Genomic DNA, 25,598 nt, shown 5'->3' on the forward strand with positions numbered 1-25,598 from the left:
AGCACATCCCAGTTGGAAGGCAGTATACATTAGAAGCATGCAGTGATAACGCTTAATGGTTGAGGGCAAATGAAGGACACTGTATTCAATTCTAAATACTCCTCATCATCCCTTTGCTCTGTACATTAGAAATATGTAATCTTCTCAAAAATACATCTGTGCAAACTTTTAGAAACACTACTACGTTAAAAACCTCAACATGTCACTCTAGTAATCTTTAAGAACCTACACATTATCTAGTTTTTCTTTTGGGATTTGTTTCTTTTTTGGTGGGTGGAGGGCAGAGGGGATGTTCTGGTGGTTTTGGGGGGTGGGTTTGATGGTGTTTTTAAAGAGAAAAGCAAGAGTTTCCTAGTAGGCAAAACCACCAAGAATGTGAAAAACTTTTTCTGAGATATAAATAACATCTTGAGTACCAAGACCTGTGTAAGAGAATTATTCATGAATGTGTCCGTGCAGCAGCCGTGGCTAACAGGCACGAATATGCATGAACAATCAGACCACACATTTACCTGAACCAAGGTAACTAGGACCTTAAACTCAACCACGAGCCTTACACGGAGAAAGCACCCATCCCCCATAAAACATGATTTCAGTTAATTTTACATGTGGCTTTGAACTGCTCTGCCTAGTAGGAATGTTAATAATCCCACTTTTCTGCACTAGATGTACTGTACTTTCAAAATGCCATACATCAGACAGCAAATAACTTTAGACAGGACATATAATCTTATTTATATTCATTCTAAATATGCTTTGTCTGTCTTTTGCGTTAACCAAATACACTACGACTCACTTCCAGAACCTCTGCAAATGTCTCACTTCTTTGGAAAATTACTGAATATGTTAACATGGTGAATGAAGTTTATTATACAGTTTCATTCTGTGGAAGTTTGCCTATGATGAACAAAACCATACAATTACACTACCTTATTAGCTCAGATTAAAAAAAAAAAAAAAAAAGGAACTATCCGGAAGATATTTTAGATCTTTGCTGTTACAAAAAGAGATACCAATTGTTCAATGTCCAAATACCACCCTGCTTTCAAATTACCAATTTCTGAAGGGGAAAAAGGAAGACAAATAAAATGGATACTGCATTTGTCAAAATTCCGGAATGTCACTCAACTACCAAGCTTTGAAGATAGAAATTCACTGAAGAAAAAGAGCAAAAGAAAGATAAATAAATTATGCCAAAATATAAAATCAATGGGACAATAAGAGGAATCAGTAACTACAGTAAAGAGAACTAAAAATGTGGGGGTTTTTTTGGCAGAAGCAATTTACTATAATTTTCCTAATGCTTCTCGATCTGAGAGGCTCATTTTTTTTGAAAGTTCCTAGTATTTTGAAAATTATAAAGATACATTCAATTAAATGTAAAACAGCTCTTTTCCAAAATGTTCTCAGAAATCAGGAAAAGCTGCATGAGTTTACAAAATGAAATTGCAGTATTTTGGTTTTTTAGTCAAAATACGAACGTCACAATCTCTCTACTGGTTATTCTTGTAAGTTACCATCTAACAGACATCAAATCAATTAACCTTAAAAAAAAGTAATCCACAAACACTTACAGCAACAAGCAAAGGTGATAGTTTTGTCTTCATTTTATGTAATGGGAGACTGGGACATACCTGGCTTCTCCAAAAACCAGAGTAGTCAGTAATAACTCTCTGTGAAAGTCCATGTCCTTAGAAATGCAAACTGAAGTAGAGCACTAAAATGTAACTTTACCCCAGGAGAAAACTCATCATGGAAAACAAATCCATCAGCAGATTTAGTAATTATAATTTTATTAAACACAGAATCATAGAATCTTAGGGGTTGGAAGGGACTTCGAAAGATCATCTAGTCCAACCCCCTGCCAGAGCAGGGTCACCCAGAGCACATCACAGAGGAACGTGGCCAGGAGGGTTTTGAATGTCTCCAGTGAAGGAAACTCCACAACCTCTCTGGGCAGCCTGTTCCAGTGCTCTGTCACTTTCACAGTAAAGAAGTTTTTTTCTGATGTTTACGTGGAACCTCCTGTGTTCCAGTTTGTATCCACTGCCCCTTGTCCTATCACTGGACATCACTGAAAAAAGCCTGGCTCCATCCCCCTGACACTCACCCTTTACGTATTTGTAAACATTGATGAGATCGCCCCTCAGTCTCCTCCAAGCTCAAGAGACCCAGCTCCCTCAGCCTTTCCTCATAAGGGAGATGTTCCACTCCCTTAATCATCTTTGTGGCTCTGCGCTGGACTCTTTCAAGCAGTTCCCTGTCCTTCTTGAACTGAGGGGCCCAGAACTGGACACAAAATTCCAGATGCAGCCTCACCAAGGCAGAATAGAGGGGGAGGAGAACCTCTCTTGACCAACTAACCACACCCTTTCTAATGCACCCCAGGATGCCATTGGCATTCTTAGCCACAAGGGCACATTGCTGGCTCATGGCCCTCCTCCTGTCCAGCAGGACCCTCAGGTCCCTTTCTCCTACACTGCTCTCCAGCAGGTCAGCCCCCAATCTGTACTGGTACATGGGGTTGTTCTTCCCCAGATGCAAGACTCTACACTTGCCCTTGTTATATTTCATTAAATTTCTCCTGGCCCAACTCTCCAGCCAGTCTAGGTCTTGCTGAATGGCAGCACAGCCTTCTGGTATGTCAGCCACTCCTCCCAGTTTAGTCATCATCAAACTTGCTGAGGGCACACTCTGTTCCCTCATCCAGGTCGTTGATGAAAATACTGAACAGTACTGCTCCCAGTACTGACCCCTGAGGGACTCCACTAGTCACAGACCTGCAACTAGGTTCTGTCCCATTGTCCACAGTCCTCTTGCTAAGGAAAACACATCATCATCATCATCATCATCACAGACAGGGTGAGTGGGCAGGCAAAATCCTCACTCTCCCAGGAACAAATCCAGCAATAGTCTCCACTGGGTCCAAAACCACAGTCAAAGGAACTATGGCCACCCAGACTGACCTTCCTTGAAAACATGTGACGGGTGTCCAGGTATCAGGCTGTGTGGAATGTCTGAGCCTGTTGCTCTTGCCAGAGGACAACAAAGACAACACCTGTGTGCACTGTGACCAGGTAAATGATCTGCTCAGCCTGGTGGCAGAGCTTAAGAAGGAGGTGGAAAGATTAAGGACGATCTGGGAATGTGAAAGGGAAATAAGACTGGTGGAGCCACATCCTACAATCCTTAGGGAAAAGGCAGCTGGTAGAGGCTCCACAAGAGGCAGAGGATCCTCTGCCCTCTTGTCATCAAGCAGAAGGAGGAGACCTAAGAGATGATGCGGTGAATAGAAGCTGGTCTCTCAGGGCAGCAGGCGAGTCCCCTCCAGACCTTCCCCTCCTTCCCAGGTGCCCCTACAGAAAAAATACAGGGCTCTGGAGATAAGAGGACAAGGGAAATGAGGATGTTGATAAAGCCCCATCCACAGAATTGCAAGGTGCACAAGATGCAACAGAAACAAGAGCACATGGCAGATATTGCAAAAAGCAACGTGTGCTTGTAGTGGGAGACTCCCTGTTAAAGGCACCGAAGCGCCCATCTGCAGACCCAGCAGGGAATCACATGAGATGTCCTGCCTTCCCGATCCTGTGATGTTACTGAGATGGTGCCAGAACTTGTCAAGACCATGACTACTATCCCCTATTCCTCTTTCATGTGGGCACAAATGACACTCTAAGACCAAATTGTGGCAGAATCAAGAAAGACTTTGAGGCCCTGGGGGAGAAAGTAAAGAATTACAATCCCCCAGTTATCTTTTCTTCAGTATCACCAGTTCAAGGACTGGGGGCAGTCAGGAACAGACACATAATGCAAGTCAACAGCTGGCTATGAGGCTGGTGTTGCTGTGAGGGTTTTGGCTTTTATGATAATGGGACTTTCTACAAGGGCTACAACCTGCTGGGAAGGGATGGAATCCACCTCTCTTAGAGAGGCAGGGGAATCTTTGGCAACAGGCTGGCCAACTTGGTGAGGCAGGATTTAAACTGAAGGTCCTTGGGGGAGGGATCTAAAATGGCAATGATCATTTGATCATCACCACTACAACAGACTGAGGAATAAACCTAGGTAACTGTGTATTGAACCAGACACAACACTATGACATCACTGTTCTGTCTGTAGAAATGCATTCAAATTCTGTGAGTGTAGATTAACTCCCATCCTTTGAGAACTGCAGATGGCCAGCGACTTGGCAGGTGGCTCCCCACTCTGCTGTGCTGCATTAACTAGAAGTTTGGATTCCTGACAGCAACAACAGAACAAAATATGGAGACTAAACCATCCTAGCTAAAAAATTACGAACATTATTTCAACAGGAGCAGGAACTGTTTCACTTTTCCAAACCATGTCTGTGAAAAGTCTGAACCTTTCAGACACTGAGCCAGAGGTAGGTGCTGGTCTCAGTCAGAATGAATGTGTAATGTGGGAGCAAGCAGGGACCTATTGGGTAAATGGCAGAAGGCAGCTGAGCACAGGCAAAACTGCCTGCTTGGCCTTTTCCTGCTTCCAAGGGATGGCCACACAGTGAGTTACAGTGTTTGAGTATTTGGACAAAATGTGCAAATCTAGAATTCTATCTTTTAATATCTCATACAAGAGATGAATTAAAATCACATGAGTGTAGGCAGGGTATTTGCTGTATTGTATTTGAGACAACTCTGCAAAGAAATATATTACTTTTTTTAAAGTGCCACAATGGCAATGCAACATGCTTTCTCTGGTGGTGCCTAAGATGTTCTGAATTCACATTAATGAGCCAGAAATTACTCAAAACATACACACACATGGGATTTAAAAACTAAACAGCTGTCAATTTCCAAGCATTTGATTCCTTGTACTGAAAAAAAGTGTAAAGAGCTAAATAAAAACATGGCCAAAAATGGCTTGAAGGGCAAAAAGCACCTGAAAAAGTAACATGCTAAACCTCTATTTTTAAATTAGCCTTTAGCTGTGGTAGTATACTAGTAGTCTTGAGCAGCTATATGATTTCAGGGAGAAGACAGGGTCAACAGTGTTATTTTAAAGAGGACTACTCTGATAAAATTAGTGCTTTATTTTCATTTCATTAATAATTATGAAGAAGATACAATTCATTAATGAAGCACTCACCTGCTAGGCTACCAAGTGTAAGTTTCCGGCGACCCATTCTTTCAACGAGCCACACTCCCACCAGAGTAAAAATGAAGTTGATAAATGCTGTCAGTGCAGCCAGCCAGATGGCCAGTCTGTCATCTTCAACTCCTGACATCTGCAGAATGGTAGCACTGTAATACCTGCGAGCAGGGGGAGAGATATGTATGAACACCACTGATTTCCATTTGGCTCATAATACACTTTCTGATTTTAAATCAAAGATCATAAGCAATTATCAAGTGTGACCTCCTGCACAGTGCAGCTACAGACTGACAACCAATTACTCTGGCAAATCAGGCACAACCAAGGCATAACTTGCACTTGACTAAAGTTTAGACTGGAAGACATGACAAGATTAACAGCCATTCTCTTAGCTGTTTATATTTCCAATGGTCAATCATGTTCTGCTAGAAATCAGGTTTGCATTTTTAATTCAAATGAATCTGGCATTTAAACCCAGCAGTTGCTTTGTGCTCTTTTTTTCTGCCAAAACATGGAGGATTTTAGCACTCTGTGTACTGTCTAGGGAAAGATAGCTCAAAAATCAAATATGTTTTCGTTCCCGTTAAAGGTCACACAGAACTAATCTATGGCATCCAACACACTGCAAGTGACACTTGTGTCTCCTGGTTTTAGGTTTTGCAGTTTTGTTTCACTGCCACTGCAGTGCCCAAAACCTTCTCTATGGTATTACTCTTATCTTAACCAGGATACCACTTCTATGAAATGCCTCAGCATCATGTTGCAGGGATGTGGATGTGCACTCAACAGGAGTGTTTGACAGAAGTTTCTACTTCTCTCTAAAAAGAATCAACTGTTCCATACAAACAGTAACTCAGAAATAAATCAACTGAGCAAAATTAAAAGAGAGAAACAAGGAAGCCTTCTACCATATTTCACAGAGATCAAATAAACATTGATACTGTGTCTATGTTCTTCAGGGAGAGCTAAATAAACCTTCAAAAAAAACACAAGTAGTTTTGTTCATGTTGAAGAATAATTTTTCATCTTATTTTATTAATTCATGCTGACTGAAATACTTAGTAGTCAATACCCCCAATACCTACCAGCCTATAGGCTCTCACTCAGTAATAACCATAAACAATGTCAACGTTGACTTTTTTCCCCCGTTAGTCAAAATGCAGCTTGCTTTATATGTTGCCCTGTTGTCTTACTGTCCAGATGTGTTATCCTCTGAAATGACAGTGGTCCACATTTTTCTATTCTAAGCATAAACCACTTCATTTCAAATCAATAATAATGGACCATATGCTCAACTGATTACTTGCAAAAGTATTTGGGCCATTTAAGACACTACCAGTTATAAATGATTGGCTGGATGTTATGGTCTCACCCACTGGCTTAGACAAGGCATTTAGATCCCCCCAGCTCCCTCCCTCAGCTCCTCTTACCTACCAGCACAGCCATTCAAGGCCATGCCTACGTGCCCAACTCATGGTGCAGCAGGAGAGGTTCTCCAGAGTGAAACTGTTGGTACTGAGGACCCAGTATCTACATACACATGGGCTCTGAGCCTGGCTCCATGGCCTGCCTGCCTGTTAGTGACTGCAATGTCTTGTTCAGACTCATTTTGTCTGAAAGAGCTGCACACTCTGAGATGCCAGCAAGGGTGCAAATCTTGGAGAGAAAAAGATTCATGAAGGATAGATGTAATCTGAATTAAAATGCTAATGTTAATGTGTCCTCACTTCTTCAAGCTCTCTAAATTAAATTGCTAACTGTCAGTCACAACTTGTATCATACTGCACTGCTCTAGTCATGAAAATCATCCAGTCTCTGATTTCCCAATACCACCTTTCTTTTTCTTCTTAAGTGTAGGAAAATAACAATACATGACAAGACTTGGTCTGGTGACACCTACTATAAAACTCCTATTCTAACAGACCATGCTTTAGGAAGTCATGTTTAACGCCACACATCTAAATCTCAAAATCCAGTTCTACTGGGAAATCAGAAATTGCCAGTTGTCAGCAGCAGTGCATAGTGTACTGATTTTCTACAGGAAAAAAACAAACCCAAAGAGCAAAGAATCACATAAAAGCACACAAATGTCTACTGCCTGATTTATACAAACAGGCACCTTCTCCCTTGACATTCTTTCTGGTTGCTTATTGCTCTCACTGGTTATATATCCTCTGCTAGACACTTACTGTTCAACCTTAAATAAACAACATATTTCATTTCTACGAAAAACAAACCAGGGAAATTTCGATTCTGCAAATCCAAATGCCAAACTATCAAAACCTGGGTGCTGGGCAACAACATTCATGTTTATTGTGGCATAACAATCTAAATTCAAAAATTAAAAAGAATGCTTGCATAGATTATGATAACTACTAAATATATTTATTTATGTTTATCTATTTTAGTATGCCCATTTTTCATAGCAACCTGTGCAACCTTGAGTGCCTATTAATGTAACAAGGTGACAGGTCTTTATAATTTCTTCCTGACAAGTTAAAAAACAATGTGGCAGCAAAAGGTCAAGTTGTGATATTATACAGTCACAGTGAATACTGCAGCTGCTGCAGGGAATTCAAGTTCAGTGACAAAGTTGTGCATCCCTGGTTTATGTTCTAAAACGTAATTAAAAAAGCACATGTGTATCCTTGGAATTTTTAAGCAAGTACTGTATCTTAGAAAGAAAATCAGGGAGACCAGTGGATGTAGTCTACCTTGACCTTAGCAAGGTTTTTTGACAGTCTCCCACAATATCCTTGTGAGCAAGCTCAGAATATAAAAGAATGGACAGTGAGATGGATTAAGAATTGGCTACACAACAGAGCCCAAAGAGTGGTGGTCAGTGGTGCATAGTCCAGCTGGAGACCTGTAACTAGTGGAGTTCCCCAGGGATCAGTGCTCGGTCCAGTCCTGTTCAACATCTTTATCAATGACCTTGATGATGGGACAGAGTGTCCTCTTAGCAAGTTTGCTGATGAAACGAAGTTGGGAGGACTGGCTGATTCACCTGAAGGTTGTACAGCCATTCAGTGAGACTTTGACAGGCTGGAGAGCTGAGCAAAGAGGAACCTAACGCAATTCAACAAGAGCAAGTGCACAGACCTGCATCTGGGAAGAAACAACAAAATGCACCAGTACAGGCTACGAAGTGATCTGCTAGAGAGCAGGTCCATGGAGACAACAAGTTATTCATGGGACAACAATGTGCCCTCGTGGCCAAGAAGGCCAATGGTATTTTGGGTTGCATTAAGAGGATTGTCTCTAGCAGATCAAGAGAGGTTCTCCTGCCTTCTACTCGGCCCTGGTGAGACCTCACTTGGAATGTTGTGTCCAGTTCTGGGCTCCCCAGTTCAAGATGGACAGGGATCTACTTGAGAGAGTCCAAAGGAGGCTACGAGGATGATTAAGGGACTGGAACACCTGCGTTACGATGAAATGCTGAGAGACGTGGGGCTTTTCAGTCTAGAGAGGAGAAGACTGAGGGGGGATCTAATTAAGGTCTATAAATACATGAGGGCTGGGCATCAAGAAGGCAGGGACAAGCTCTTTTCACTTGTGCCCTGTGACAGAACACGGGGCAATGGATTCCAACTTGAGCACAGGAAGTTCCACCTCAATATGAGGAAGACTTTCTTTACTGTGAGGGTGACAGAGCACTGGAACAGGCTCCCCAGAGAGGTTGTGGAGTCTCCTCTGGAGAGTTTCAAGACCTGTGTGGATGCCTTTCTGAGTGATCTGACCTAGGTTTTTTTGGTCCTGCTCGGCAGGGGGGTTGGACTCAATGATCTTCAGAGGTCCCTTCCAAACCCTAATATTCTGTGATTCTGTGAAATCAATACAGATAATTACAAAGCCACACAACATAACTGAGCTGGATATGTATGGAAAGGTTTTGATATTGATAATTTCTGAGGATATCAGAATTATGAAGTTGTTCTATCAAGAGCTGCTGTACATTAAGAAAACCCCTGAAACATTTCCACATTCAAGAATCCTCATACTAATCCTTCAACTCTATACTGAAAATGCACAGTATTGGAGGAATTTGAGCACCCCAAACACTCCTCCTTCTCCTTTAAAAAGTCAGTATTTTTTAAAAGCAACGACCACCAGTGTTTAAAGCAAAGGAGAACTTCTCTCCTTCAAGCAGGTCTTGAAGACAATTTCAGGTGCATCAGTGTTCCTGTGTTAGCTCACTCGGCAGCAGAGAAGCAGCCCAACATGCCAGGCTTTGCAGCTCTCAATGCAAAACAACCCCCTGTTGATAATGCGCCCTCAGAATTGCACCCATCTTTCACAAGGGGCTACTCCAACAAAGTTTCTGTCTAAGGAGGTCAGCTTTTTGGACAGAATTTTTATTTACTGTAAAATTAATAAAACTAAGTAACTCAAAAGTACCTTCCAACATCTCTTCTTTTGCAAACTCACACATTTCTGAGAATACTGCTGTGACATATAACATATGGGTCCTGAATCACTCCACGTATTCGAAGGCCAGACGTGAATTTGCATGATACACTTTTGCTGAGTGTTGAAAATTAATTTCTATAACACTACTACTGTTAATAACTGGTTTTAATCCTGCAGGTGTACATCTTCCTTCTAAGTTTGCAGCTTGAACACAACAACCACTTAGTGTCTGACATTTTTGAAGATTCAGAGGTGCTGAAGAAACAAGAAGCGCAAGGCAGGAAACTCCTGGTGGGATTACCACCACTGGAAAGAGCCCTGGCACATCAAGCAACTGCAGATTAGTGAAAGATGGACTATGTAAGCTTGAGAACAGCTCTCAGAGCAAAGCAAGCATGTAGACAGTGCATGCTTGAATCTGCCTGTCCCACCCACTTACACTGAAGTTATAAAAGATGGTTAATCTAGAAAGTTTAAGTTCCCACTTTCATCACTAAGGGCCTGCAGACTTGTTGTGGCTTCACTAACACATGAATATGTGCAGCAGCACATCTGTGTAACTGAACTCACAGAAATAGCCAGAGAAAGCAAGAGCAGCACATGAGGAAATGAGATGCCAAAATAGTGAAAATGAAAACAAGACAGAAAGAAGCCAATAAATCTGGAAGGAGCCACATGCAGCAGATGTTCCAGGTGTGGAGGCTCTCCAACAGGAGGAATGCTACAGCCCTCCTAAACACCATGTGAAGCTTGGGGACAGGAAACAGGCACATTGGCATGTTTGCTGTAGAACCAGCAAAGCAAAAATATCATTTAGTTATACTTGTTTGAAATAAGGATCACAGAGCAAGGTAGTGGCACCTGAGGATAAAATTGGAGTGTTGGATAATGTGGTTCAACATTGCAGCTTCCTGTTCTGCATGCCACAGTGACAAGGGAGATGCAGAAGTTTCTACTCACAGAGATTACATTTAGAGCAACCATGGACACCAGTTAGGAGACCTGTGCAGTTACTGAAAATCTGCTGCTTCCCCGTCTACATCTCTAATCATGTCTGCCTAATCTCTCACCTTTTTTTTTAAACACGGGGTTGGAGCAGATGCCCTGCAAAGGTCCCTTCCAACTCAATTAGTCTGCAATTCTGTGTAACAGAGCTTTGCACAATCTGACACCATTTTGATCAGTTCTTTTCCTCTTGCCTATAATATAAATTAGTAATATTAATTTCAAAAGTAGTGCTGATATTATGACATATCTGAGCACCGATCTGCTTTTCAATGGGAACTGCCTTTGCCAGTCAAAACTTTATGGATACTCAGCTTCCATTAGCTATGGATAATGAAAATGTAAAGTCACAGAAATTATAAGATATAATCTCATATTTGACATTAGACATAAAATAAAGTTGATCACAAAAGCTGTAAAAATCCACTTCATTACCATGACTCGCCACCAGTCCAAGGACTACCACAGTCAGTTTACAGGCTTTGGATGCCTTAAAAAACTGAAACCTCAAAACACCAACTGCTAAGTTGAAAAGTGGAGTATCAAACAACCTCAACAACCCTCTGAAAGCCCATATAGTGACAGATGGGGCAAACCTGTCCAGCCAAACGAGTTCGGTCAGATCTTGTTCACAAGATCTCTCAATCTCTGCTCTCCTCTGATCCAATTTGATTCTAAACTTTTTAGTCATCTTTTCACTTACTTAATTTTTGAAAATTATGCAGACAGCCTCTTGCTTGAAATGGCATTAATTGATATCCTTCCCCTTTAGCATGTATACCACCCTTCTACTTGAATTTTGAAAAAGTACCTCATGCCCTACTTGGGCCCTGCTGCAGTACCCAAACAAACATGATTAGCCTGTCTTAAAGGTTCTGCCCTGCACAAGAATGTTTCAGTGTCAGTCCCTCCCTGCAGGACACTTCACTATCCTCTAAAATAGTAACAGTTACTATTTTTCAAGAATATTAGTAAACCTGGTTTCACCATATGCATTTAAAAATCACAGAGAACATGAAAAAATATATTTATGTAAGAAAATATGGTATATTTAAATATATATGACTTCAGCTGCGATGATATGCACATACACACACATTAACTCTGTGGCTAATATTCTGTTAAACACATCTTTTTTTACTGTAAGTGATTAATCACTTCAGCAAGGCAACAGGGGACATTTTGTCACATCTACTGTTGTCTTCCAAAAGGTACTTAACAATAATTGTAATCAATTATAAGGTGTTACTGTTTCTGCTCATCAGTGGTATCTCTTCTGGCAGAGATGAGACATGCCTGTATGACAATGTACAAACAAACTGTCTTTTATCATCTTTCCACTGGGCATCAGTAAGACCCCTCAAGCTCATTAGCTCCTCAGGCAAACAGACTTCAGCTACGAAGAAGGACTACTAGATGCACAAACCTTTATTTTCAGGTAAGAGAAGACAAAATATCTAAGGGCCAGATGTTGAAATTTTACTGAAGCCTGCTGTTTCATGGCAGCCTCTGCTGCTTTATAGGACTCCAATTTAAGATATACTTTTGAATATTCTTTCCCCTACTTCTACTTTTGAAGTCCTGAAGTGCTCTCTGAGGAAAAGGTTGCTGTATCAGCTCAGAGCCTGTACAGGATTTTTCAAAATGAAATGCCTGGGAGACAGCCTGGGGGAGTGCCCCTCTATGCTTGCCCACTGTAATTATATCTTCAAATCCCCCATTTAGTAGTAACGATGTGTTTTGTTGTAAATGCTTTCAGCATAGAGTGAAATGACACAGTGAATGCCATTTATTACAACCTGTATATTTTGATAACAAAACCCCTCAGCATTTGGCATTAAAATCGTATTTATTAAAAATACCTTTAAAGACTTTAAAGGTCACAAAGATGCACAAAGGATTTCACTTCCCTAATTTAATGAGATACTGTCATACAGCTATTGGGTCATTTAATAGAATCATAGAACGTTTTGAACTGAAAGGGACCATAAAGATCAGCTAGTTCCATCTCCCCTGCTATGGGCAGGGACATCTTCCACTGTACCAGGTTGCTCAAAGTTCTATTCAACCTGGCCTTGAACACTTCCAGGGATGGGGCATCCACAGCTTCTCTAGGCAGCCTGTGCCGGTGTCTCACCACCCTCACAGAAAATAATTTCTTCCCTAATATCTCATCTAAATCTACCTGCCCTTTTTCAGTACTGTTGCACTATCTGCAGTGAGACTGAAGAAAAATTAATTTCATTTTCTTTTTTTTCAGCTTATTCACCCTGCACCAGATACAACTTTGCACACAGCTCAGTCATTTCATCTGTTTAAGTGTCTTGCCTAAAATTAAGGGGGAGGGAAATTGTGTTCTTCATAACAGAAAAATGGTAAAATACAAATGTTTTTAAAAGGAAAACATCAGGCAGAAAAATAGTAAAAAACTCCTACACAAGTCTGGAACAGACAAAGTGCTCTGTAAATTTGAGGATAGAAATCTGTAGTTAAATTCATTAAAGAATTAGGCTGAATTTAACTGAAGAGTTAAACTGAAAAGAAACAGGCAGAGCTGGAAATTAAATGAAAGCACTGAGAGGAACAAAGTCTTGACCATCCTCCCCCTATTCCAAAAATAGAGATGCAGTTTCCAGCATAGAACAAATAGGCTGGAGTCTGTACCATTTACATGCTTAGCACTGCAACAAAAAGTGAAGTAATGTCAACATTTTCCCCTTTGCCTTCATGGTCTTCACTTAATATATGTGTCTAACTCTTCAATGGAACCTTTATGAAGGAAAATCACCATTAGGATCCCTGTTTTGTAAACTGAGACCACTGAGGCTTTGGGGAAGAGAAGGAAGACAGGTAACTATTTGCAGTTATCCTCCATTACTACCTGCAGCATAATGACGACACTCCAGAGCCTCACTGCAGATAAGGGCTCCCTGCAAATTAGTAAGTATAAAAGCAGGGAAAGAAAATCTTCCAGCTGTTTCACAAAATATACTTCACTCAATTATTCAGTTATTCTGACACCTTCAGTTTCACGTAAATTTTGTTTAAAATTCCAGGGTAATTTAATGCTGGAAAGAAGTAATGCTTGCCATTAGCTGTCTGGGATCCCACAAAAATGAAACAAGGCCTCTTTAAGATCAAGAGACTTGCTAAATGTATGCAGCATTAGCAAAAATTTATAAAAAAATCAAGCTAGGCCCTTTAAGCCAAGGCCAGTGGCAAGGGGCTATATACAACATAGTCTCACTGTAAGAACCAGGAGTTAGAAAGCTGGGAGTAATGGGGTCTCAAAAAGTAATAGGAAAAAAAAAATGAAACAGCGTCTCTTTTGAACCTAGTTCATGGATGTTTTCTGAAGAACAGGCGAGCTTCTGTGCTAAATATTTATTCACCTTTTGGGAAAAACTGTACTACTTCTAATTTTTGCTTATTCATAATAAAAAGATAACATAACTATTTTATTCCCCATATTCCCCACGGTTTAGTATCTGAATGAAATAACGACAAACGTCCCAAACCTGCCCTCCTGGCAGACAGAAGGAAAATAATGTGTTAATAAATGCACTATTAATTGTTTTTAAAAAAAGTAATGTCAGTGTTCCTGTAAGGATCTGATCTTTCAATCATTTTCCAGTTAAGGAAAAAAGAGGATTTTTTTCATGCACAGGAAGGCAAAATGGTTTTCAGTTTGCACAGCACTTATTTTGAGATAGTACATCTTCAAAATACTGCACTGCTAGTCCTTTCATTCACCCCAGCAGGGTCATATTCCCCACATATGCTCTGCAGAGCTTTACATAGGAAAGCTTTGAGTAACCCTGTTGGTGGAGTTTCTGAGAAAACCAATTCACATTTTGAAATAATTGTCTACATGTACCATACTGTCACCTATCATTACATCATCTAAGCTTTGTTTACATTTTTCCTAATTATAAATGTATGGCAAACACAGCAATGTATTTAGAATACAGATGTGTGATGTGACCACATTACTGCGCATTTCCTCGGCTACTGACTCCTGATTTCTGCTCATTGAGCCCCATGATCATTTAAGCCCCCATGCTCAGACCATCTCCTGCCTCTTTTCCTCCATCTCAGAAGCTCTGTCAGGCTCCTGCTCTCTCATCATTCTACCATTTCACATCTTGCACAGAGAAGACTATTTCTGGTATCTCCTCATTTCTGAACACTTCATCTTGTACTCCTGCTATTCACTTATCAAATTTTTTAAAATGTAATTTCAAACAACACCCTCAAGCCGACCAAAATGCCCCCCAAATACTCCTTCATTCCTCCAATTGTAATATTTTCAAGGAAGGGGTATCTTACGAAAGCTCACCAGTAAACTGTATTTCAAAAGAAAAATACTTCCATTAAACCACAATTTCTTCATTTTAAAAATATGTTCACTTACAGACATCACATCATTATGAAGTTAAAAGTTTATAGAATTTTAAATGTACATACAAAACCTGAAACAAGATTTTTGTACATCTCCCAAATCTGTAACTATCTGCTAAATACTCGGTCTTCCATATACAGAACTTTATTTCCATATGGAAATAATACAAATAATCAAAATAGTTTGTCTGTGGCACATAAAAACTAGTTAATATTCCAGTGACACTGCAAGTATTAACTCACATATGAAATCTGATCAATATTCTATCTTTTTCTATTTTAATTGGAAGGTGTTGCATTAATAATGTTTATCTTGCACAGCTTAGCATTTTAAGAGCTTAACCAATGGAAGTGACTGCAACAAATTCTTGTTACAAATCCATTAAGTGGTCTAAATTAATGAATAGGTCATTGCACTACCTTTGATCACCAAGAAAAACTTAACAGAGACATAATAAAGCCTTTGTGGCTACTGAGCTATATATTTATTTAAGACACTAATTGACTGTTTAATACAGTTTTCATAAGAACTTTTAAATCCACATCTTGCCTGTTTTTGAGAATCAATCATTAACTGCTCTATCAAGCCTCCTTTCTTACATCTCTGAACTACACACTAGTGTCAATTTTAAATGCAAGTAAGCCGGTAACTTGTCCTTCAGTTTCCTCCCTACTTGTCCCAGTGTCATAATTATCAGAGCCAAATGACCAGGGACAACATTGCTCTTAAGAATGGAGCAGATAGACAGCTCAAAACAAACAGGGAGCCTTCTATTGGCTTTGGGTTTCTCTGGATCAGGTGTCAAATACTTGAACACAACATCCCAGGCTCTCCAGAAGGACACAAGTCAGGCCAGACAATGGGCTGCACTTCTGGAAAGGCAAGAGGATGTAGAATCACAGAATTGTTCTGGTTGGAAAAGAACTTTAAGATCATTGAGTCCAACCATTAACCTAACTCTACCAAATCCAGTACTAAATCATTTCCCAAAGCACTGCATCTACACATCTTTTAAACACCTCCAGGGATGGTGACTCAACCACCACTGTGGGCAGCCTGTTCCAATGCTTGATAACCCTTTCAGTGAAGAAGTCTCTTCTAACATCCAAACTAAACCTTTTCTGGCACAATTTGAGACCATTTCCTCTCATCCTATTGCTTGCTACTAGAGAGAAAAGACCAACCCACACCTCACTTCAACCTCCTTTCAGTTAGTTTTAGAGAGGGATTAAGGTCTCCCCTGAGCCTCCTTTTTTCTGGGCTAAACAACCCCAGTTCCCTCAGACCCTCTTCACAGGACTTGTTCTCCAGGCCTTTCACCAGCTTCATTGCCCTTCTCTGGACACACTCCAGCACCTCATTGTCTTTCTTCTAGTGAGGGGCCCAAAACTGAACACAGTACTCTAGGTGTGACCTTACCAGTGCCCAGTACAGGGGGACAATCACTTCCCTAATCCTGCTGGTCAACCTATTTCTCATACAAGCCAAGACTGGCCATTGTCCTTGGCCACCTGGGCACACTGCTGGCTCATAATCAGCTGGCTGTCGACCAACACCCCCAGGTCCTTTTCTGCCAGGCAGTTTTCCAGCCACTCCTCCTCAAGCCTACAGCCTTCTATGGGTTTGTTGTGACACAAGTGCAGGACCTGGCACTTGGCCTTGTTGAACTTCATACAATTAACCTCAGCCCATCAATCCAGCCTACCCAGGTCCCTCTGTAGAGCCTTCCTACCCTCAAGCACATAAACACTCCTACCCAACTTGGTGTCATCTGCAAACTTACTCAGGGTGCACTCAATCCCCTCACCCAGATCATTGATAAAGATATTAAAGAAAACTGGCTGCAATATTGAACCCTGGGGAACCCCACTTGTGACCAGCCATCAACTGGATTTATCTCCACTCACCATATCTAGCCAGTTTTTTACCCAGTGAAGAGTACACTGGTCTAGGACACACGTAGCCAGTTTCTCCAGGAAAATGCTGTGGGAAACTGTGTCAAAGGTTTTACTAAAGTCCAGGTAGACAACATCCACAGACTTTCCTGCTAAGTGGGTCACCTAGTCACAGAAATAGATCAGGTTCGTCAAGCAGGACCTGCCTTTCATAAACCCATGCTGACTGTGCCTGATCACCTGGTTGTTCTGCACAATGATCTAGATGATCTGCTCCCTAACGCTTCCAGGCACTGAGACCAGGCTAACAGGCCTGTAGTTCCCCGGATTCTCTTTCTGGCCCTTCTTGTCATCACATTTGCCAATCCTGAGTGAACTGGGACCTCCCTGATTAGCTGGAAAATGATGGAAAGTGGCTTCATGAGCACTTCCACCACCTCCCTCAGTACCCTCAGGAGTATCCTATCCAGCCCCACAGACTTGTGTATGGCTAAGTGGTGATGCACAAAGGAGAAAAATAATTTAACTATAAGTCATGCTACTGAGAAGACTGTCAAGGGATTCCAGCAATGAAAATAAACTAAAATAAAAATAATAAAATAAAATAAAATACAATATAGAAAAAGATATAGCCAATAGCAGACTGTATTGCTGGGGACACAGAGTTGAACAAAGGTTAACAGAAATGAGAAAGTCAACAGTTAAGACTCAATGAGGAAAAACTCATCTCCAAGGTTCTGTGAGGTTAACAAAGGCCCTGGCACATGGTGCAGGGCGGTGTCAAAGGCAGAGCCCAGGCAGCCAGTGCTGTGCCATGGAAGGCTACAGCACTGCTCTTTTGTTAGGGAGGATGACCCTAACATACCCTGTGATGCTGGAATAAATGGTGAAAGCCTACTTTAAGAACACTTCAGTAAGTACACATTTTCTTCCCATTCTGAATTAGTCTGTTACAGCACCACACACACAAATCTACTGGCACCAATCCCACAACCACTCAGGGAAAACCCCACGATGAGCAACAGGAATAACAGCATGCATATGTGCATATGAGAACACCATAACTGCAGCCACTACTGGGCACAATGCCCTTAACTAGTAACAATTTTAAGCATATGTCCTATGTTTTAAAAAATAAAAAAAAATTTGGAGATCTGGGAAACAACTGGCACAAATGTCTTCCCTGGGCTCAAATGCACAGATGCACCCCTATTATCAGCAGTCATCTCAGGACTGTTTAAAAAACAAACCCAAAAGAGTAATTCTGGAGTGACACCATCTGAGCTCTTTATTCGTGGTGGCAGACGAGATCCTTTTTTGTAGCACTGGTTTTGGCAAAAATATCCTAAGCTGACAACCTCAACTGACCATTCTAAGTCTGAATTCAGGAATCTATATTTTTAGATGTTTTTGGCACCACATAGCAAAAAAATGGCTACTGTTCAGTGTCTTTCAAATTCATGCCACTCATTTGTGGTGCTTTAATTGACATTTCTAAATCCAGTCTCAGGTTTTAATATTAATACAATCAAATATTATCCTTGCAATATATTTCAGACATACACGGCATATGCACAAAATCTCAACAGACTTCTATTTTCTCCTTCCTTAGAAAAATTGCACAGCAAACTTAAATAAGTGCAGTGTGAATATTAATTTGGCAGTGTCTGCTTCTATTACAGTCTTTCATCCCATCTGTTCCAGCAGAGAAAGGAAAATACCATGGCAGACCCAAAGTATTCCTTATAGTGATATCACAAATGTATACAGATTTTTTTTCCTTTCATATTCAGGATGGGTAAAACAATAGAAGTAATGTTAATACAGCATCTAAATGAGAATCAGAAACCCAAAAGGTTTGATTTCTGATGTTTGAATGATTAGTCCACCTGAAGGCATCATCTAGCTGCTGCTTTTGGAATTTCCTCTTCACTTTCAACAGTAAAAATTCCCTAAACAGTCTAGTTCTTTGTCTCTCACTGCATGCATCCCACGTATGCACTTCTGCTTTTCTGCCAATAATGAGTCTCAAATTCTGATGCTCTCACCTGAGATTTTCAAGCTAGACCTCTCGCTACCCACACTGTTTTGCTCTGTGCCCTGAATATGCTTTGTGGGGATGCTCTGCTTACAGCAAAGGTGAGAAGAACTAGATTCTAATTCCCCAATCCAAGAAGTTGAATACAAAAATGTTACACCATCAGCTGGAAAGATCCAGAACAAACTTCTGGTACCAAACCTAGCAAATTGGCTGCACAAGCTGAGCTCCTTTCAACCAGTGTGACTCACCTAATTAGCTGGGTGCCCAAATCACCGAGGCCCACTGCACCCTAAAGCGACCCTTCTGATCTCTTTTGGGAAAGACCTACCCCAGGTTAGACACCACACTCTATGATATACGTGGCTGAAAATGCAAGAGGAAACAGGTACTCTTGAGGGCGCTGTTTCTCCTCTTCCCCACCTGCTACAGCATGGCTTGCAGCTCCTCTGGCCAAGACACTGACCTTTGTGAATCCCCTTCCCAGACAACTCAGTCCACTCATGTTCTATGTGGAAGACCCCAGGAATTTTACCTGAGGAAAATTAGCTCCTAGCTTGTACCTTCTTACTTGTCATAGAGGTGCAACTATATTTCACCACTGCTCAGAAATTTGTGACTTCTGCACCACTCATAAATGCTAAGTAGAATTATCATTACTTTTTGGCTGCAATGAGAAAGTTAAAGAAGCTACAAAACAGACCTCTAGCAGAGGACTCCAATATGTTTCTAATGTACTGTGAAAAATAAAACTGTACTTAGAAAAGCACTCAATGGCTATTTTGGGAATCAATGTTTCAACACAGCCTGCACAATGAAAGCAAAGCAACGTGTTGTGAATGAGCTACCTATTTAAAAGGATGAACACATTGCTCTTTTCTCCAACACAAAATGTAGCAACTAAGCACCACAGCAAAACTATTAGAGCTATATAAAGCACTGTGAAGACTAAGGTAATAAACAGTTAAAGGCTAATGTAATAAAGAGTTAGATTCTCTACAGTGCAGAAGAGTAGCCTTTTAACCTATGAATCATATACTAGGTGATGGATTTGTTTGATAACCTTTAGAGTGTGTTATACACTATATACTTCTATTTGACATGGAAATTCTGCTCTAAATTTATATAGACAACTTTTAAAATGTCCTTATATATGACTTAACCACATAGGATACAACTTACCATTTACACCATCTACACACTTCAGTATTAAGTGTGCATGCAACGATTCACTGCTATATGGTATGTATAATAAATACATGTACTTTGAATCTAAAACTCAGCAAAGCTGCTAGCAAATACATATAAAACAAAGTTTAAGACAAAATTGCAAGAAAATTTCTGTCACAAAGTCAGTAAGATCACCTTCATGTTTATAATTTCTTTGTTGAAATTAAATAAGTTGCCAAGTTTTAAAGCCCTGGCAGCTTGTACTATCCCGAACAATTATTCTTTGTGCAAAGACAGCTTGACTACACAAAATTTACGTTCTATGTCCTTCAGAGTTCATCGTGCAAACTCAAGGCCACGATAAAAAAAAAATCTAAATTTTAATCCCTGTTCTATGACTTAGTAACCTTGGAGATGTTATTTCCCTCCTTTGTAGTTGATCCTACTCTGCATAACATATTTTAAAATACCTTTTCCACACTTCTCTTGGGAAGATTCCTATGTGGTTGAAAACAAATGAAAAGAGAGGATACAAAGACAGGTGTTGATCAGTTCTCCTAATGCTCATGAGAAGTGCCTCATGGAAGTCTATGTTACAGTTTAGGAATATGCTGAACAGCACCAGCGATCTTAAAAAGGGGGAGGTGAAGAGTGAGTTTGTTTTTCAAAGCAATGAAAATGAAATCTGGATTTTTCTCAATTGTTAAGAAGCCAAAATTTTCTTTTGCCACCTCTCAGGCTCCAAGAAGAGCCTACTGTCAAGATCAAATCCACTCCATACGAGGAGTCTCCTCTGCAAAGAATGACTGAAGGAACTGACTCTGTTTTGATGACACCATGCAACAATCCTCAACCAAAAGTTAGCACTGATGTGTTCAAGTGAAGAGTACTTGAAAAATGCTTCAAAAGGCTACACTGGTAACATCAGCACTAAGCCCTGCACTTGGCAAATGCTAATCACAAGAGCAAAGTGAAGAAAAAGTAAGGTATTTTTTAATTAAAGAAACTGAGAGAAGGCATGAGAAAGAATACTTACATTTTTTTACTTGTGCATTAATTCCACAATTTCAGGAAAAATTCACTGAATCATAACCTCAGTACAGAATCTATTCAACAACCACCAATGTGATCTCTTGCTGGAAATCAGTTTAATGTATCCAACAGTAACACCATGGGTCATACAATTCTCAGCCAGTTACCGAACAAAGGGTCTCAATGGGAGTTTAGTAGAATATGCTGCTGTAAGAAAGATTTATTACACAGACCTTACTATGACAACAGGGTCCTGGGATTTCCCATCTTACTTCTGCTCCTCCATATCAGGTCTACATTTACAAAAAAACCTAACCTTCGGTCACATCAGCTTTGCTTAGACCTTTTCTAAGCTTATGGTTCTTGAGCAATGTCAACCATTCTTGAACTGAAACTGAACTAAAAGTTTTCATGTAAAAAAAATAATATCATTTTTCCAGGAAAATCAAATTTTCAATATTTTCTTATTCTAGCAAAACTACTTATTTGCTCAAAGAATAACATCTGGTTGGTCTACAGTCTGATTTTGCTTTGCTAAATTAATGCATTCTATTATATTTATTTTACTTTATCCAATTATTCTTCATACTTTAATTATTTTTTCTTTATTTGCTTGCACTCATTCTGTACTCAGCTACTACTCTATTGCAATTTTTAACTGTAATGTCTTGAAGCAAGAGCTGTTCTTCTGCTCTGTATTTCTACACCACTTAGCTCTGCACTGTCCTGCTCCAAAAATCAGCCCTTAAAATGGAACAGCAATAAAAAAACCTTTTTATTAGGCTTGAGATTGGCTACCACAAAATTGTCTGGTTTTCCCACAATTTAATAAAACAATTATATATTTTTCTGTATTCATATGCCAATTGTAAAGCTTGCTGCTGCTGGACATAACATTCTGTCACTCTGAAACTTGCTATGATGCAGCTATTACTGGGTTGGAGAAGAAAACATAAAAAAGAGTATCCTTTCAAGATTTCTGGTAAAAGACACACCACCTATTGCTCATTTCTGTGTTACTGTTTTTTTGTTTGTTTGTTTTGTTTTGTTTTAAACAAGTATGTAAAATCCAATACAAAGTATGCAGACAGTCAGAAAAGTCAAATATTCAAATTCATGGAACTGAAGAAGAAGAAAAAAAAGTCTTACTGCCACAATGTGAACCATGAAGAATAAAGATGATGATGCCATCACCTTATTAATAAGATTGTGTTCTAGACAGGAATTGTTTTTCTACACTTTTTTCATCACTCAGTGGGTAAAAAAATTGGCAACCTCCACAATGGTTTGTTTAGAACAATATTTAGGGGTTAATAATGCTTTAAATATCAAACAGCAAAGTATCACCTCAGTTCTCTTATGCAGGCAAAGGTAATTCTCCTCTAGTACTTTCAGAAGAGCAGTTTGCTCTACATGTTTGAGTATAATCTAAGCAAATGAGCATCAAAAACATTATAAACAAATGCACAGAATAACTTTGATTATTTTTTGTTTGTTTTTATTCTTATTATCTGTGTACTGCTCGTAGACTATAATGTCTAAACAGACTCCTTTTGGTTTATATCCACACTTCATCCAGTAGGTTCTACTGTACTGATTATCTGGTGAATACTTATCACTTCTTATTAGAGCAGGTTATAGGGAAATCTGAATGAAAGATTTATCAAGATAAAAAAAAACAAAACAGAACTGTATAAAAACTCAAGTGAGAATATGGATTAAATTCTCTTATCAGATGCCTTGTTAAGGTCTCTAGAGAAAGCCAGTCTTCTTGACAACTTAAATTTAAATCCCCCAACTGGAATTTTACTCGAAAATGTCACATTGAACAAAAATTAACTTTACACTTGAGAATTTTCATGACAGGTATCTAGAGAACGTAGGGACATACAAGAATTTGAACCGAAATATTTTAATGAACTAGCAATTACAGGGAAATAAGAATCAGCTTTCAAAGACAATTCTCCCCAAAGATCTTTTTAGAAATAGCAACCTTAAATAAAAACTGTATCTTAACCTGACAGCCCTGCTGATGGAAGATGACTGCCTTCATGGTGTGCAAGATCTACTGTTCTGCAAAATATTCTGTGTCAGACAACTGAGGACAGTGACTATGCATCCTCACTGCACTGGCTTTGTTGGTCTGCTATTAAGGACTCTAGAAATAGCACTGGAATGAAAGTTTTCTTCTCAAAGTGGCCAGGGTAAATTAATCCCAGAAGAGCAGGCACGATGAAAGCAAGAGGAGAAAACCCATCACGTAATTGAAACTTCTATGAGTTTCATTGGCACAAAGAAAAAATCTTCCCACCTGAGGACATTCAAATGAGCAGTGCTGAGAACAGATTTTAATTTACAAGTGTAGAACCAAAAGACAAATGAAGGATGGAGATCTACAAAAATACAAAGCTGCAGCAGCTCACTGAGTAGACACACCTGTCCCATGGAGCAAGGGAAGAATAAAAATCTGCTCAAGCAAAGCTGTTAATGAATGAGTTTTTTGTCTTTTTGAGGGAAAAATCTCAACTGGAGGTAATCCCCATATATGCCAGGAGTGTTCCCACATTTTGCACTGATTGCCCTGGCCATATTAATGTCCCCAGATATGGCCTAAAATGTTTGGAGCAAATTACTTCTTGTGAAACTGGATACTATATTTATTACATTGACATATATGTATCACAATACTTACTTATTTAAGAGTTAACAGACTTATTGTATGGACTAGGATAAAGTAATTTAGCTTCTCACCTACTTTTTTCTCTCCCCCTTTTATGGTCAGAGCTAAATTTGTCAGCAGGTGATTGTGAATAACTGGGAGGATAATGCTGCCTTTGTTCTGCTTATTCCCTTTCAGAGCAAAGCATCTCTGCATGTAGGAAATTTGGGTTGTCTTCTTATGTCTGCATTCCCAATCATTCAATCTGAATGCTGTGGTTTTGTCATAACCACCCTTTTGAGATTTGGAGTTTTTCACAAGATTTTTAAATCTCCCTTAAAAAGTTCCCCTCCTCTCTCTTCATATCTCTAATTTTACATAGGTAAAGATCCCCCTTGCAGAATGTTTTCTGTCTGGCCATTCCCTTCCACAAATACAGGTTTTGCTGTGTTTACATATCTCTGTACATCTCAAGCAAGATTATGTCAGGCAGCAATGTGCTTTTTCTGACTTTAAAGACAACACAAAAAAGCTGCTCATTTAAAATCTTGCACATAATCAAGCACTCATATAGAAACAGAGATTAACAGATACCTTGAATTTTCAGTAAAGCTAACTGACATGGCAAAACAGCCAAACCATGTCATATTGCTGTACTCAATCATTACTTAGTCTAGTGAACACTGAAACCCCATCAGACAGGATGAAGTTGTGAGCCAGAGCAGCAGATGTGATTCTGATCTGAAACCTCTGGGGAGAGTCTGTGACAGTTAGAGTAGCAGTCAGTCTGAAGAGCAGTGCCACAGAGGAAGGAATTTCTGCCATGGAGGAAGAAATTAGTCCTTGAATGGCAGTTAATTTGTTCCAGACAGAGAATTTCGCTGTTAGGAAAGGAAAATGTCTTTTAATAACCAGAATAAATCCCCAAACAAGTAAATTATTTAACTCTATGAAGAACGCCTAGTTTAGAAAGATATGGTAAACAACAGTTGCTTATAACCTCTTTGTAACTGTATTTAGACAGAATTAATAAGCTCATGCAGAGCCTAAGACATGCTTATATCAATAAAAATGTTAAAATGTGTCAAATTTATTTCAGTGCTTCTGTACATGCCCGCTTACCGAGAAGCAAGCACAAAATCACTGCAGGATTATGTTGTTAGCAAAAGCCAAAATCTGATTCACTGAAAAGATGAGCCACAGATCAGCTCTGATACTTAAGAGAAGATGAAAGACAGTGTCCTGGTTTGAGCCAGGATGAAGCCAGACCTTGGCATTGCCCAGGCTGATGCCAGTCACACAGCTCTGGCCACCCTGCATAACCCTGCAGATACAACTCTGAATGCTGAAAGGGAGACCATGAGCTTTAAAGGAGCTGATCTACTGTTTCTTCCAAGTTAAAAGCCCAAATGAGTCTCCTGACCAAGTGAGAGAAGCTCAAAAGTATGAAAGTGTATAACTGTGTAAATACTATTCTTACAGGCACACTACAAACACCACAGGAAGCTAAAATGCTTGAGTTTAGGGAAGCAAATTGCTAGCCTGAGCTTGAAGCTGCAAGCATATGGACCAGCACAATGTTTCTAGGTCCTTGTAAGGACTGGAGGCAAGACATGTTCTTTGCAGGAATCTACTGATTTCGTCTGTCTCTTGGATGAATAACTTTCAGGAACAACTTTCTTTCAGGAAAAGAAAGAACATTTCATTTTCCTACACGGTCAAGAGAACAAGCCCAGCTTTCAGAGCAACCTGAGAAGAAACAGAGGACTTATGACTGCATCTTTTCTTTTACACAAACATTTGCTTCAACATACCCTAACAAGACACAGTAAAAATGAGGGCCCAAGTGTTGTCAGAGAAAACCAAGAGCTA

General features: G+C 39.8%; 1 protein-coding gene across 1 annotated transcript in view; it reads right to left on the reverse strand.

Annotated features, from left to right (window-relative positions):
- SLC2A13 (solute carrier family 2 member 13) overlaps positions 1 to 25,598 on the reverse strand; it is a 148,962-nt gene that overhangs the window by 39,056 nt on the left and 84,308 nt on the right. The window contains exon 5 of the mRNA XM_051639928.1: positions 5,110 to 5,273. Coding sequence (XP_051495888.1) covers positions 5,110 to 5,273 — 164 coding nt within the window. The remainder of the gene's footprint in view (positions 1 to 5,109; positions 5,274 to 25,598) is intronic.

This window comes from Apus apus, chromosome 1, assembly GCF_020740795.1.
Source record: "Apus apus isolate bApuApu2 chromosome 1, bApuApu2.pri.cur, whole genome shotgun sequence".
NCBI classification, from domain to species: Eukaryota; Metazoa; Chordata; class Aves; order Apodiformes; family Apodidae; genus Apus; species Apus apus.